The sequence below is a fragment of the Rhipicephalus microplus genome, chromosome 9 (genome assembly GCF_043290135.1).
Source record: "Rhipicephalus microplus isolate Deutch F79 chromosome 9, USDA_Rmic, whole genome shotgun sequence".
Classification (NCBI taxonomy): Eukaryota; Metazoa; Arthropoda; class Arachnida; order Ixodida; family Ixodidae; genus Rhipicephalus; species Rhipicephalus microplus.
The window spans coordinates 16,409,978-16,426,348 of NC_134708.1; the positions used below are offsets into that span (position 1 = coordinate 16,409,978).

The 16,371-nt window shown below is 46.7% G+C and overlaps 1 protein-coding gene across 2 annotated transcripts in view; it reads left to right on the plus strand.

The window, feature by feature from the left end:
• The first annotated feature begins 441 nt into the window (after positions 1-441).
• Aps (diphosphoinositol polyphosphate phosphohydrolase 1 Aps) overlaps positions 442-16,371 on the plus strand; it is an 83,131-nt gene continuing 67,201 nt past the window's right edge. Inside the window, exon 1 of one of the 2 annotated variants that reach the window (XM_037415508.2) lies at positions 442-705. In XM_037415508.2, the coding sequence (XP_037271405.2) occupies positions 613-705 (93 nt within the window). In that variant the 5' untranslated portion in view covers positions 442-612. The remainder of the gene's footprint in view (positions 706-16,371) is intronic. The other variant, XM_037415509.2, reaches the window with a different exon arrangement.

Genomic DNA, 16,371 nt, shown 5'->3' on the forward strand with positions numbered 1-16,371 from the left:
CGTTCTTTCTTCAAAGACATCAAACGGGTAGCGATTGACTCATAATAAACGGAAGTCTGATAGGTGCATGCCCGTCGTAAGTGAAAGCTCATTGATAAGTGCTGATAAGCGTGCTGGTTCAAATATTTTTTTGTAATCAGCGAGGTTAGGTGGACGCACTGAGCGCTCCTAGCGACGTAATTGGGCAAATTGGAGCTCTCGGTGTGTTTCGGGTAAAATGTAACAACTTTGGACATTTAAATACATAAAATATTTACGTTATTATTACAATTTATTGCTTTTATGGTGTTGTTTTTTTTACAGAGAAGATGTGTGCTTTCACCTCTTGCTGTTTGCAACTACGCAACTGAAGCAAGCTGTTCGGTACGTGCGCTAGAGGTCTGCTGTGACGTCAGAGAACGTACGCTTTCACCGTTGTGCTTAACACACTGCGGGCAGTAGAATCGAATCGAACCCGAGTCTCGAAAATGGCCGTGAGACGAATCGAAGCGAGAGCACGGCTCGGAAAGGTTGCGTGCCGCGATACCCCCGCTCAGCGATGAAATCGTAAGGGCAGCTGCATCCGTCTCGCGTTCTCCGAGTGCTCGGCCCGTGTTTGTTCCTCCTCGAAGCATGAAAGAGAAGCCCAACTCGACTCGGACCTATGACGGGGACGGCTTTCGGCGACGTGCAGCCTGTCTGTGCGTACGGAAGGATGAAAGCGAGGTAAGTGCTGAAACATCTCGCGGCTGGGAGGGAAAAAAAACAAAACAAAAACTCACGTGCTGTTACGCGACCTTCCCACGGCACCCGTCACACTTGCCGCGATACATTTTTGCGCCGACTTCTTTTACGCCGCGAGTGTATCCGTTTTTTTCGAGACATGGCAAGCCGCTCCCGTGGACGAACGGGGACGGAGTGAGGAAAAAAAAAAAGTAAAAGCGGTGCGGCAACATAAGATGGAGACAGAAGATGTGCGCAAAATTTCGTCCGACGTGCTGGAAATTCCGTAACATCGGCATAGCATTCGTGCTGCGCTGCAGTTTTTCATTATTTTGGGTTTTGTTGAGCGAGCCAGCACCGGGGCACGACCTTGTTGCCCCAGCGGTTCAATAGTCAATCGAGCGTGCCAGTGCATGAGTCTCTGTCGTAGCAACGAACTACGCGGTGATTTTCTTTCTTTTCTTTTCTATCAATTTTATTTCCCGGCCGTCATTTTTTGAACTAAAGTGCGCGGCGTTTTCATTTCCTCTTGACGCTAACACTCCGCTGTCGCCGAAATAGAGAAGCGAAAGAACCCAGACAGACAACCGATTCATACAAGCCTGGGGTTCAACAAGCCGTAAATCGAGCGCAGATTTGCGTGTGTCGTAGCGCTATCGCTTGTCTGAACAGTGTAAACCGCCAACAACAATAAATATGTCGTGCGAAGCCTAGAATAGATTGTGTCGCGGTCTTTTCAGTCATTCCTGGGTGTTTTTTTGTCGACTGCGGCGGAGCGCTAGCCAGCCAGAACCCGAAAACGACAAATAAACGATAGCGCTGCGGTGTGGAGGCGAATCGGCCTCCCGTCTTGGCTTCTCCGCTTTGACTTTGATTAATCTGTCTTCCGCACAAGCGATCATCCTCCTCGTGGAGACGAGACCCAGATGCGTCATGCATTAATTTCCTTTTTACCCCCTTTATCATTTTGTGTTTTCCTGAACTTTTCGTCATTGCCGGTTTGTGGACTGCGTGTCTGCGCGGGCGCCACCTTTTTTTTTTTTTTTTCCAGAACATCGCTGGGTACGCGACCGGATAGATCTGGAATAAACGGGCTTGAAAAAGAGACACCGGAAACGATGCTGCCCTCGTGTTCTCAGCTCCAAAAACACGCTTTTCTTTTTTTCCACTCGTCCCGTAGCTTGGCGCCATCTGTAAGCAGGAGGTCGCTGGTTCGAATCCCGCTTATGGTATACCCTTAGTTGGACCGAGTACATTGAAACCAGCACTTAAGGCTGCTAGAAACCGTATTTGAGCGATCACTTCGAAAACGCCAGTTCGTGGACACACTATTGGTGGACCAACTAATTGCTTCGAGAACGTTTTTGTCGACTGCTAACGCGAAGGTCGCTGCGTCGAATCCCAGCTGCGGTGTCGTTCATAAACATATCCTGGTTTTGGGACGTAACAAAAATTGAGAACCTCTATTTGCAAGTGCAGAAAGAAAACATCTTGTATCTGGGTTTTGGTGCACGTAACCGGCGATCCATAATTGCTCTCTTCTTTTCGGTCCATTCGTAATCTTATCCTGGTTTCGGAAAGTAACACCTTGGTGCTTAAATATTTTTTGTTCTTTATTTGTTTCCAAAAAAAAAAACAGGAACGTTGTAACATTGACAGGAGTACAACTGCATATTCGCGTCGCATTTGTTATGTTGTGTCGGATCAACCATTTTTGTGTCCTAGCTTTAAAAAAAAAAAAATGAGAATAGAAGAAGATGATAAGCCCGCCGAGTTATAATACGCTTGGCACCCAACGTCGTCTTGATCAGGGCCGTTCTTTTTTTAATTTTTTTTTTTTGGGTGGGGGGGGGGGGAAGAATCGGTTCTGGGGTGCTGGCGTGGGAAACGTAATAAGAGGGGGGTGGGGGGTTGTAATAGCTGCCAGTGACGACTTGTGACCGCTGTGCAGAGATGATTGCATATAAGCAAAAACGAAGAATACAAATGCCTTCGGAACCGTTAGGACACGTTTCGCGTCGAGTTTTTGACTTTCCAAACGCCGGGTGTGGACGGCGAAAAAAGATCACTGTGGTACTGACCCGTTGACGCTGATAATCTCTCACTGTCACGTTTTAGCCTGTCGCCGCCTGGAATCTTTTTTGACACGCTTGTCAAAAGTTTTCACTTCGAAGAACTTTGTAGCTGCGATGGTCTGGAAAGCGCTGGCGGGGGCTTTAACTAACTACTCACTCACCCCCCCCCCCTTGTGTGTGTGTGTGTGTGTGTGTGTGTGTGTGTGTGTGTGTGTGTGTGTGTGTGTGTGTGTGTGTGTGTGTGTGTGTGTGTGTGTGTGTGTGTGTGTGTGTGTGTGTGTGTGTGTGTGTGTGTGTGTGTGTAAGTTACGGGGTAAGATCTGCCGGGTGTATCAAGTGACTTGCCCCGCTGAAAACTTTCTCCGTCGCGATAGTTGGGGTGTTAGCGGCGAGATAGCTCATTCCTCGTCAGCGGTTGGTGTCAACGTTCGTTTGTTTGTAACGGCCCGTGCACTGGATCTGTCACTGGGATTGTTGCCGTGCTGTTGCTAAGGCGCGAAGGCGTGGGCTCTATTCCACATCGCGTCCCCCTGAAGAATGTCAATTTCGAACATTCGTGTACGTGCTTTGAAATGTAGCCTTGAAACGGGGAATCAAACGGTGTCGAAAACGGCGCTAAACAAAAAGTACGCAGCGCGTTTTCTACATTGTCTGAGAGTCGCAGTGTATGTACCAGCTGTACAGGTCACCAAAGCGCCTTGCTGTTCATTAAACCGCTGGTACCTTTTCGAGAAAGCAATTCTTGGGCGCCTCTACCAGGTCGTGACTTGTAGATTTGTTTTGGGGTATGTTGCTGTACCAGGATTGTTGCACAATACAGAATTTCTGTATCGCTGTACTAATTAGACAGGCCTTTGTATTGGTGATTGATATGTGGGGTTTAACGTCCCAAAACCACCGTATGATTATGACAGAAGCCGTAGCGGAGGGCTCCGGAAATTTCGACCGCCTAGACAGGCCTCTGTAGAACACACAAGAAACAAAAAAAAAAGCCACCGTCGCAGTCTCATTCGCATGTTGATTCATCATTCTAATCTCGACGCCTGTTGGTACAGATACTCGATATCAATACTTGAGAATGCGTCACGCTATAGATGTGCTAGCGTGATAGCGAAGCGTTAGTCACAATAATCACGAGCTTGTGACTGAACTTGACGCGACAATCGTATCGTCCACGACTCGCACGTGTATCTGAAAGCGCGGCAGCGCGTCTTGATAAAAGCGGAACGGAAGCCGTGAAAATGGCTCTACTGTCAGAATAAGCCGTGACAAAAAGAAAATATAAAAAAACTTGTGTCCCTGCCACGGTAGCCTTGAAAACGGCTGTACTGCCAGAATAAGCCGTAACAAAAAGAAAATAAAAAACTTTTGCCCCCTGTCGTCTGAGTCGATTAGTGAGTCAAGTTCTGTTTATCCCAACCAGTGGAAAACGGAAGAAAAAAAAAATCGGCACGTCCCACGTACCTGGGAATCGACGTTATGCGAAGCATGCGGAGGGAAGGTGACCGTGTTGCATTTTTTTTTCTTTTTGAGCGACACGTCCCGAAACGACGCTAAATATATGTACGAATGTTGCACGCACAGACATGTGTTGAAGAGTTGCAAATCTTTATATGACCCAGTTGTTGGCACTTGCGCAACGATGTCAACTGAAACATGCGTATTAACAACACCTTAAACGCTGATATGAAGCGCTGATGCTCGCGAGGATGCTGGCCCTGGACACTGCTACATAAATAAACTTCAGTTCGCAGCTAACCACAATTGACGTTAACCCGACGATACGGCTGTATCAAAGCAGTACATATGTAATGTTTATAAAACTGGGCAGGCAGCACTGCAACCACTATTGACGTTTCACGAAGATTAGCGTCTATTTGCAAAGTAGTTCCGAGACCTGGCGTAGCTCTGTGGTAGAATGCTTGATTGTCACGCAGAAGGCTTGGGTTGGATTCCAGCTGGGACCCTGACGTTTATTCTTTGCATTCGTCGGGCCGATGCCACCGATGCCGGGTATTTCTTAACGCTCGCGCGTGAAAATTACCCATGTGTGTTCTCGTTGTTCCTGGGTAGATACCAGGTGTCCATCACCTGTGGCACATACCCGCATACCAGCGGCACATACCGGCCCGTGGGTATGTGCCACTGTCTTGCGGGAAGGGTTTGACAACGTACGCGACGGGATTGTGACCAGCACGTCATATTCCTCGAACCATCTTATCCTCCCATGCTAATTTTGGTTCACGCCAAGTTAGGGGGGTGACCGCGAGAGCACCCAAACATAAGCAGATAGATAGATAGATAGATATATAGATAAATAGATAGATAGATAGATACGGACGGACGGGTGGATGAATGGATGGATAGATAGATAGACACGGACGGATGGACGGACGGGTGGATGAATGGATGGGTAGATAGATAGACACGGACGGACGGACGGACGGGTGGATGAATGGATGGATAGATAGATAGACACGGACGGACGGACGGGTGGATGAATGGATGGATAGATAGACACGGACGGACGGACGGGTGGATGAATGGATGAATAGATAGGCTCAAAGTCGCCGAAGTTCGCATTCAAAACACGCTTTTTGGCAGGCAGAATGTGACTGCCACTCAATACGCGGAGGTCAGCGTGTTGTCCAGCCGGACCAGCTATATAAGCATGTTTTTCTTCGTTGTCTTAGAAGTTTGTTTCTGGAAGTAATCTGGCTGACTTTGCAGATAGCCGTCACCAAGGGCAAGCTCTCGTCTATCGATATTGAAAACGTGCGTGTGTGTGTGTGTTTTTTTTTCCGTTTTTTTAGAAACTGATTATTTATTTTGTTCATCTTGCCAGTCTTTCGTGAGAGATATGGCAGAGAAAGCACGCGAAAATCCTTCTGATAAAAATCTCTCGCACGAAGTCACATGAGTGCATGACGCTATATTTTCCTAACTCAACAATACGTCAGAACTGTAATCTTATCTACAACAGCTATATCGGTGAGAATGCCGCTGTGAGCGGACTATTTGTTTATAGGCATAGGCTTACGACGCAGTAAACAATATTAGGCTTAAATGGTATTCAGACCGCTTAATTTGTGAACCAAAGCAGTCCATTCTTAGGCGTAGCGACAAACTTGCTACGTCATTATTATCTTGCTTCGGCCGGTGGCAGTGGAGAAACGTTTCCAGGTTGGCAACCATGAAGGAGAAGTCGGCGAGTCTTCAGTATAATTATGGTGGCTAAAATATTGTAAATTCGGCAGTCACGGGAGCTTCAGCTAAATAAAAATAGAGAAACTTCGCTATCTTTGATTCACGAAAAATTTTAATGGCTGTGTGACAGATTTAAGGTAACGTATTCGAGAAAAATAACGTAAAATTCGTGCCAGTAGTTTGTGCGTGCTACTCGGAAGCGATAAGGAAGAAGGGGAATTCTGTGAGTGCTCGTTTGTTTATTAGGCACGGCCATACGAATGCAGCCAACAGTTAGGTCAAGGAAAGCATAGGTGATATTGTTAGTTGTTTTTAACCGACTTGTGGCTTCAGTTGAAACGAGTTAATGGAGACGAAAGAAATACCCTTCCCTTTGGCGGGGCCCGCACCCAGAACATTGGAATTATGCGTGATTTTAATTTAATTGAATTTGAATTGAATCTTTATTTTCATGTTTGAGACTGCATTAAAGATAGCTGGTGTAAAAGCTGTATTAAAACAGCTTGACTAGCTCCCGGTACCTAAAATGAATGGGTCGGAAGCATTGCGATACAAATAAAAAACATACTATACAGAAATATGGTAATGTCAATCAATATAATTACATCATCTACACGAAAACAGACACAGCAGTTCCCACGAAAAGGCTATGTATACATGTGTTATAGAATGCACAAGAGGTCAAACTGGTACGAAAGGGTAAACGACATCATGAATATTTATAGTAACAGTGATGCAACATTATTTGTGGTCATGTTTTCTATATTTGCATCGACGCTGCTTAAAAAATTCAGCATTCTGGGAAGTCTCTGCATTCGAATGCTGCACGAAGGGTTCACAAATGTTCCACTGCGACGATCTCTTTGTTTAGTCAAGTCCTATACCCGCCACGGTGGTCATGCTGCTCGAATGCTGACCCGCTGGTCGCGGGATCGAATCCCGACCACGGCGGCCCGCATTTATCTATGCAGGTGAAAATGCTCGCGGCCCGTGTGCTTAGATTCAGGGCCACCTTAAAGGAACTACAGGTGGTCGAAATTTTCGGAGCCCTCCGCAACGGCGTCAATCATCAGCGATGGGAATTGTTGCGCATTACATCGGACGAACGCAGGAGGGAAAACGCGGAGCTTTTTTTTTTCTATCGCGTGTTCCTCCGATGGGACATGCGACGAATTACATCACCGATATGCACGAACTATCCCGGCGAAAAATTTCTTCTGCACTATCTCGAAATTTCGAAATAAATACTCCTGTCAAATGACAAATTTAATGTCATTTACAGAGAATGTAATTCGTTTGTAATGTCATTTGCTTGCTGTCACACGGGGAAGCTTAGGTCATTTGACGAAAATGATTTTTGGTCGAATGAGTTGCCGAAACACATTCGCGTTTGATTTCGGACCAAATAGGTGATCTCGACGCGAGTGATTTCTTTTTCGGAGGGGGACGGGGGATATGGTAGTTAGCTTATGTGTATGTAACTTGTATAACTTGTATGTCTAATAACTTGTATAACTTGTATGTTTAATAGATTAACTCTATTATTGGTTTGATGACATAAACCTATCGAGAATTTCTAAATGAAGAAGCTACTGTCCACTGGTCAAACGCCGGCGATGTTTCATTTGTGCGCTGTCGTTTTTGTTGCCTGAATGGTGATCGCCCGATTGCACGTGCTGTGGTGACCAAGGGGGTGACTCCACACGAAATCTCTGCCGCCGTCTCATTTCTGCACTCACGCTCAGTTACGTCGTCGGCGCCCCGCCGTGGTGGTATAGTGGCTAAGGTACTCGGCTGCTGACCCGCAGGTCGTGGGTTCAAATCCCGGCTGCGGCGGCTGCATTTCCGATGGAGGCGGAAATGTTGTAGGCCCGTGTGCTCAGATTTGGGTGCACGTTAAAGAACTCCATGTGGTCGACATTTCTGGAGCCCTCCACTACGGCATATCTCATAATCATGTGGTGGTTTTGGGACGTTAAACCCCACATATCAATCAATCAGTTATATCGTCGGCCATGTTGGTTTTCGAGTGTGTCGTGCAGCTTTGGCAAGTTGCGTGAACCGGCCGCGTTCATATTCTAAGAGCACCTTTTGTTTCCTATAAAAATATTTTAGTGGATACACGCATGTTATGTGCAAGCTTTTATAGATTTTTTTTATTTTTCCACAGCTCGGGAGGGCCACCGTTATGGTCATCATTTCAAAATACCATTTCTTTTCGTCGTGTGACAGCAGTCAGGGGAACGATACTAGGTCCGCCTGATTCGCTGTAAATGACATTAGATTAGCGTTGTAACGGGGGTATAAATCTTGCTTTTTGGGATGTTAAACCACGACGGTTATTTTTGGTCAAGTCCTCAATCACGCTCCCTCCACGCTGTCTTTCAACGCACCGTTGAGAGCCTTTTATCGGAGTTCGTGTGTTATCTTCGACGTGTTCTTTTTTTTTTTTTTTTGAGAATATGAATACACTTATCATTTCGCGTTCTTGAAACTTCGTGATGAGTCTGCTCTCGGAATATATACGATACTCGACCTTTATCCTACCAGGGTGGGTCTATCGTGTGTTTTTTTTTTTATTAATATGACTGTAAAGCACTGGATGAAAGAGTCAATGAGGGGTGTGTTTTGAGATTAACCTTTCTCGTGATCCGAGCTTTTTAGTGCGACTTTGCTTTTTTTTTTCATTTTTCTGACGCGCTACGTCAGGGTGATGATGTGGGAAGAGGCCGGCATAGTCTAAAGGTATCTGATACAATAGCGAAAGGCGGCGCATTCCTTTTGATTAGATAACGTGGGATTGGAAATGCTTCGCCTTTCTCGTTCGTTGATGATTCCTCACGCTCATGAACGTTAGGCTCGTGTTTAGTTACTCTTGCAAATTATTGACTATTTAGGGGGAGTGGGGGGAGGGGGATAATTAGTAACAGAAACAATTGCAAGGTTTACGGCTGCGTTTTATATGACGGCTGAGCGCCGGCAGCATGGGAAAATACTAACATGACGAAATGAATGAATGAATGAATGAATGAATGAATGAATGAATGAATGAATGAATGAATGAATGAATGAATGAATGAATGGCGTCGTCTCCGCTGCATCTTCGGGCACGTGTTTCGCATTATGTTGCAATGCTCTGCGCTAACTCGATCGAATAAACACAGAGCTATTATTGTTCCGCATTGGCGCAACAGTGAACACGTTCTAATCTGCTTTTCGTTTGTTTGTTTGTTTTCGGCACACAAGCATATGGAACGCGAGAACGTGTCTCCAAGTAATTGCCGTCCGACCTATAGCGTCGCAACCGCATCTGACTACCCGGTATCGCGCTAACGTTGTTACGTATATAAACCGAAACACCGTGCCAGCTAAAAGCTGGCTTAACGGGACTCGTTAAGCGTAGCCCTCGTTAACAGGACTCGTTATGCGAAGACCTCGTTATGCGTAGCGTATAGGCAGATAACTGGTGGACGGCTGTAGGGTAACAGAACGGTTGCCAGGCGAAGGAAATCGTCGATGGTGGAAAACCTATAGGATGGGGTGACGAAATTCGGGAACCTTGCCATGGCTGGCGTATATATATAGAGTGATGGTGGATTTCGCAACGCTGCGAATGATCGGATATCGCCGGGAGTTAGGACCATTAGCCTTTTCAGCGGAAATTCAATAGGCGCGCGTTAGGGAATTCTCGATTTATTGATTCGTTTTTGTTTGACTTTCCGAACGAACACACTGGGCTCCATGGATATGAGACGCCGTGTATATAGTCTGGCAGATCGCCTGATATAGGTTTATGACGACCTGTGAACGTCTCAGTCAGGTGGAGTCGGAGCACGCTTTGCAGGGGTGGTGCCAGCGGAGGGCGAGAAGAGCTCCCCACAAAATTTTTGCCTGCCCCTCCCCCCCCCCCCCCTGCTTCACAGCAAAAAAAAAATTAATAAATAAAATCCTGGTACCGCCCTTCCGCTGTAGGACCGTATACAGAGCACCGTCCTTTTCCCATTTGTTTTAAATCTCGAGTGCCGTCATAGCCTTATATTAAGACTATTTGATAATCATGAAAAACAAAAGAGAGAGAACTTTACGCTATTTGTAAGAATTACGGCGCAGCTGGTTGATCTTGGGAATTCGAAGGGTCTGGCAACCAATTTTTATGGTGCCTTTTTTTTTTTTTTTGGTGCGGAACGGAAATCTTACTGATTCGGGGAGTCTAATCGCGCAATGGTGAAGTGGAAAACGCGGCGAAACATTTGTTATCAGAATTTGTCTTAAACGCAGCTAATATGAAGTCTTACACTCACACGTGCTGCAAACACTGAGCGCGGAAGTGGTTCACGATCAAGCGTGGTGGCTCGCTGCGCATGCCTGCACTCCGCGCCCACGCTACAATGTACTAGAAGTACACTGTACTTCTAGTACACTGTGCCCACGCTCCGCGGTTCGACTTCGTCCACTGGCGGCCTCGACGGCAGCGCCGCTTTGCAGCGTGCCACCTTCTTTTACATCGCAAGCAGCGCGGAATCGAACGGGGCTGCATAATAATACTCCCAATTTTGAGTACAGGCGCGCAAGACGGCCTCGGGCTACGTAACTACGGGAAAGTGATCGACTCCACATTTCGTAATTCAGCTTCAATTTTCCTCCGCTATAGGCTGCGCCACGTGACGGTTTCTTTGCTTTTACGTGCGATTAACCCCGTAAGGCTCACGAACAGTTAAGAGCTTGCGGTCATTGCGGCAGCGATGAAACTATAGAGCACGTTCTCTGTCACTGCCCTCGTTACAGCGTGCAAAGGCGGCAACTAGCTGCTGCGTTAGCTCGCCTTGACGACAGACCTTTGTCTGAACAATCAGTGCTGGAAAGACGACATGATTTGTGTGCTCACAGAAAATCAGTGAAGGCCCTACTGAACTTTTTGCGTGGCAGCGGCCTATTGTATAGACTGTAGCAACCCAGCTCCCCCCCCCCTTTTTTTTCGCGCGCGTCTATTTCCCTCTTCGCTTTCTTTCCAATCTTTCTTCCCCATTTCCCCTTCCCCTAGTGCAGGGTAGCAAACCGGATGCTCCATTTTCTGGTTAACCTCCCTGCCTTTCCCTCGTTTTATTCTCTCTCTCCATGCCTTCAAAAAAATTGCGAGAAAACGGTGGCTGCTTTTACTCTTCTAGTTTAGTTCGTTTCAAGAAAAATACGAATTAAAATTTGTTTGAGGCATATTTTAATGAGAAATCGTATGAGATAATTATTTACTATTGCAGAATATGTAAGTCACTGTACCTTCTTCATAACATGTCAAATCTGCAATAGCTGCTTATCATGACACTTACAGTACTAGATTCATTGATGTATTATATTCAATGTAGCAAATATGGTACACTGGACATTACAGGTTTAAAAATGTAAATCCTGCTCACAATGCAAAAAAAAAAAACGCTGAAATCTGTGACTGTATTTCATGGTCTTTTCATTTCTACTGGGACACATTTAGGCCAGTTGTCAGTCTCTTTAACGTGGCCTTCTTGGTATTTCTTTGGCGTAGACTGCAGAGTAGAGTCAAGCAGCATCCTGTGACAGACTAGCAGGAATTTCCACACTTCAGTGCCAGGAGCTAACGTGCAAACCTGGCTGTGGCAGCCCTCGGCAAAAGCGCGGGGCCCCTCGTCTATAGGTTGTTATGAATTTTGCTCTGTCGCGATGGTAGCGGTGGCGAAGAGCGGCGAGCCGTCGAGCGGACTTCGCTGAAGCCTTAGCCCTAAGGCGAAACAGGGAGGCAATCCGTTTTGAAAACAGGACCATAAGTAGCGTTTACTGTAGCAGGTTGTCGTTTGTACATAGCCGGCCAGCACGACAACGTCGGCGGGGGCAAAATCTCCTAACATGGGGCCGGCACGGCCTTAAATAGCGTTTTGGGACTCTTCTGCGAGACCAGTTCCCCGGAACGGCACAGTGGCTCGGATGAGGAGACGCAGCCATACCCGGAACTGCAAAGTGGTTCGGCGGAGGAAGCGACGTTATCCCCGGAACTGCACGGTTCTTCTGCACGGAAGGCGGCGCTGGGAAGGGGGGAGACAGTTCATCGGAACAGGGCTCGATCTCGTGAGACGTGCTCCCGAACGAGGAACATGTCTGTGGCACAACAAGGTATAGGCTCGTGCAACGGGCAAACGCGCTGTTGTGCCTGCCCGGATTGTCTCCGTCGGTGGGCGCGGCTGATATATAGGCAACGGCGAGGAGGGTTTTTACGCGTGCTCCCTACGTTTTCTCGCGAGATTTGGGAGCTTTGCTACTGCAAAAGCGAAGCTTACACATCATAACGGCCGCAGGCATGCGCACAGGGGATTAAAGGACCGCCGGGCACCCACTGGTTTTCCTATAAGAGTGCAGGGAGGGGGAGAAGCAGTAGCTTAAAATACCATCATCTATGATCAAATTCGTGTTTAAAAATGACCCAGGATATCAAGTGGACTACAGGGGTTTTGATTTGATTGATTGATTGATTGATTGAGTGATTTATTGATATGTGGGGTTTAACGTCCCAAAACCACCATATGATTATGAGAGACGCCGTAGTGGAGGGCTCTGGGAATTTCGACCACCTAGGGTTCTTTAACGTGCGCCCAAATCTGAGCACACGGGCCGACAGCATTTCCGCCAGGGGTTTTAGGGTCCAGTGATAATGTAAGAGGCGCTAAAACACTCCGGGGATATTAAAGGGACGCTAATTACGCCTGGCCATTTCGGCGCGAAATTTGAAATAAAAACGAAACTTTGAACTGTATTTTTTCTATTAATAAAGCTATGATAGTGAAAAAATTAGAGTTTGAAAAGTACAATTTATGAATCCAAATCGAATCATTATTTCTATTCTGTTTCCCTTTAAAGGACAATGCTGAGGTGCATTAGAAGCTGCTGCAGGTAATGATGTTTTGAGGAGCACGGCAAGGAACGCCAGGCAATAAAGGTCAAAAGTGTACTTAAAAAGTACTGACACAAAAATTTTACATGTTTTTTTTTTTTTTCGAAATAAGTAGCAAACAATCGAACCTCTTAACACAGGTGGAAACATCGCTTGCCGGAGCTTGCGATGGTTAATTATTTGTAGATTTCGATAGCGCCTATTCGCAGTCTCGGTTTCAAAGAGCTCTCTCGGAGTGATGCGGAACCCAGAATCCCGCCGCGGTGGTCTAGTGGCTAAGGTACTCGGCTGCTGACCCGCAGGGCGTGGGTTCGAATCCCGGCTGCGGCGGCTGCATTTCTGATGGAGGCGGAAATGTTGTAGGCCCGTGTGCTCAGATTTGGGTGCACGTTAAAGAACCCCAGGTGGTCTAAATTTCCTGAGCCCTCCACTACGGCGTCTCTCATAATCATATAGTGGTTTTGGGACGTTAAACCCCACATATCAATCAATCAATCAATCAACCCAGAATCGTCTTCACACATAGCCGGCTATGTTTACACGAAAGGAAAAAAAAAGGCTTGCTTAAGCACGAATTGTGCTTCTGTACGTAACAGATTTCCCATGACTGTTCTGACTGCTCTACTGAGTGTGGATTGCTGTGTATTCATTCATTCATTCATTCATTCATTCATTCATTATCTTCATTTACTAAGTTATCAAAATGTTGCATACTGGGTAGTGTACTGCGTTGATTGATTGATTAATCGATTGATCGATTGATTGATTGATACGTAGTGTACTGCGCGTACTACAAACGCTGTGGTTGTGTAAGTCGTGTGTACCATATATACACGCACTCGCATACGCTTGTGATTGCCCCCGCGAGTACGACGAAGGGCGTCGCACTCGCACGCAGACCAGACGCGGCTTGCTTGTTTTCATTTGCGATTGTCTCCGACCGACAGCCTCTCCTTCGCCATCCTCTCTCTCTCGACGTCTCGCACTTAGTGTTGTTGCCAAAAAAGAGGGCGAGGATAGGGGTGAGAAGAGGAGAGCCTCTATACTGTCGCGTGGAGGTCATTACAGCGGGCGACCCAACCACGATCTTTGACACCGGATAGAGCCGACTGGCGCGTCGCCCTTCACATTGGATGTGCCAGTGTGTTCCTACATCATGGGCATTGGCGCTCCTTATAAGGCTGAGGTGCTGGAGTCTGGGGGGTTGAAAACACCTCGCCTGGAAATCTGCAATTTTGCATTTGCGTTTAAAATCTCATGCTCGATTGCAGGCACACGCATGAACCTTACGTGAATGGTGGTTGACACTGTGCTCTCACTCTATAGGGTAAATTGCTTTATATATATGCAATGAACGCGAAAATTACGGTTATAGTTGTGAGTGCGCCTTTTCCCTGTCGACTATACTTCTTGCAATTTTCGCCGCGGTACTAAACCAAATATTGCAAGGAAAGTGAGGAGGAGGAGGAAGAAGAAGAAGGAGGAGAAAAAAAGACAGGGAAGTTAGCCAGTTCTCAGACCAGCTGGCTACCCTGTACAGGGAAAGGATTATTCGCGCTATTCGAAGGTTGCAGGGTTCGGTGTGTGTGCTTTGTCAAAAAAGGATGCCTGTGCTCCCTTAACAATGCTCCCTTAATCTGCCATTTAGGCAATGGCCCGTCTGTCCGATATATTGTTGTGCGGGATGCGATATACTACTCCTATAATATTGTACAAAAAAAAACAAATGCATTTTGATGCTTCTTGTCGCAACTCTTGGGTTTGTCATTTCCGTGATTAAGCCGACTAAGGCTATAGCCAACATTTCGGGAACCGATAACCCACCCCGACTTCCGGACGCTTAGCTCATTTCTTCGGATTGTGCTACAGATCTTATGATGATAGGGTATACACGTATAACGGCGAAGTCTATACGCCTCTCCCCCCCGCACACTGCATGTTTGCCAAACGCGTGTACTGACGCGACCGTCGCGAGCGGCTCGCCTCTCTATTATACATACTGCGTTCTAGACGCCACGCAACGTTGTATCGTTTGACGTTTGGATAGCGTGCGCTGTCGTCACGCGACGTATGTAACGAGCCAGGGTGCCAGCGTTGAGTCGACACCCGAGGCGGTGATGACGACTCGCGCCGACGAGTCCGCTCTTCCTCCATGGCTGCGCGGGAACGGACCGACGCGACAGGCCGTGCGATGGTCGCTCTTTGATAAACGGCCATTGATGCGAAACGGCGCAGCGCATTTTTGATAGGTCGCATCAAACGTGCGTTGTATTTTTTATACATTTTTTATTTGTTCGTAATCGCTTATCATTGAAGTTGGCGCGTTATTCTTGCTTTTAAATTGTTTCTGTGAGGTTACAAGGGTATATTCTCACTTTATTTGTTTCGATTGCATTTTACTGTAGCTCTGTCTCCCTGCTATGTACATCACAATCATTCTCAATTCTACATTGTACAAGAGGTCCCCTTGCAGTCTCTGACTGTGGGACCTCTTTCTGTATATTATGCACATGTATGCTTCTTCATTTAGCAGAATAAAACCTTCTGTTCTGTTCTGTTCTGTTCTGTTCTGTATTTGTACATACTGCAGGCACTAACCGGGCCCAGGCAGGAGTGGATATATAGAGGTAACATGAAACACAATAACGCTCCACAAAAAGAAAACAAAAAAAGTATTGATACACATAGGATACTTCATGATTCACATGTGTGCATTATTTAGAAAAATCAATCTCTTCTAGACAGTTGACAAAAGATTCCCGCGTAAAACGATTCACAGCGTTGACTGGCAACCTATTCCAAAAACTAATGGCCATTGGGAATGAAGAATACTTATGTGTATTGACACGACTAGCTGGTTGAAAAATGACCTTGTTATGGTTTGGCCTGAGTGAGTGTTAAAATGGGTCCTGTAAGTACAGATTGCGCGGTATCTCAAAATGACCGTGATGGAGTAAGTATAAGAATTTTAAGCTAGAAATTATTCTTCGTTTGGAAAGTGGCTGAAGATTCGCTCTATTAATTAGCTGCACCCAAATTGATGCACCCAAATCAATCGGAACAGGCGATTTTGCCGTACAAGAACAGGGGCGTATATAGCCAGAAATTTTTTTCGCGCGCGCGCGCGCGTGTGTGTGTGTGTGTGTGTGTGTGTGTGTGTGTGTGTGTGTGTGTGTGTGTGTGTGTGTGTGTGTGTGTGTGTGTGTGTGTGTGTGTGTGTGTGTGTGTGTGTGTGTGTGTGTGTGTGTGTGTGTGTGTGTGTGCGGGGGGGAGTGCAATCGCACTTACCCCCGTATTCTAAAACGTCTCTTCTCTCAACACCGCCCCGCAGCGGTGGTCTAGTGGCTAAGGTACTAGGCTGCTGACCCGCAGGTCGCGGGATCGAATCCCGGCCGTGGCGGCTGCATTTCCGATGGAGGCGGAAATGTTGTAGGCCCGTGTGCTCAGATTTGGGTGCACGTTAAAGAACCCCCA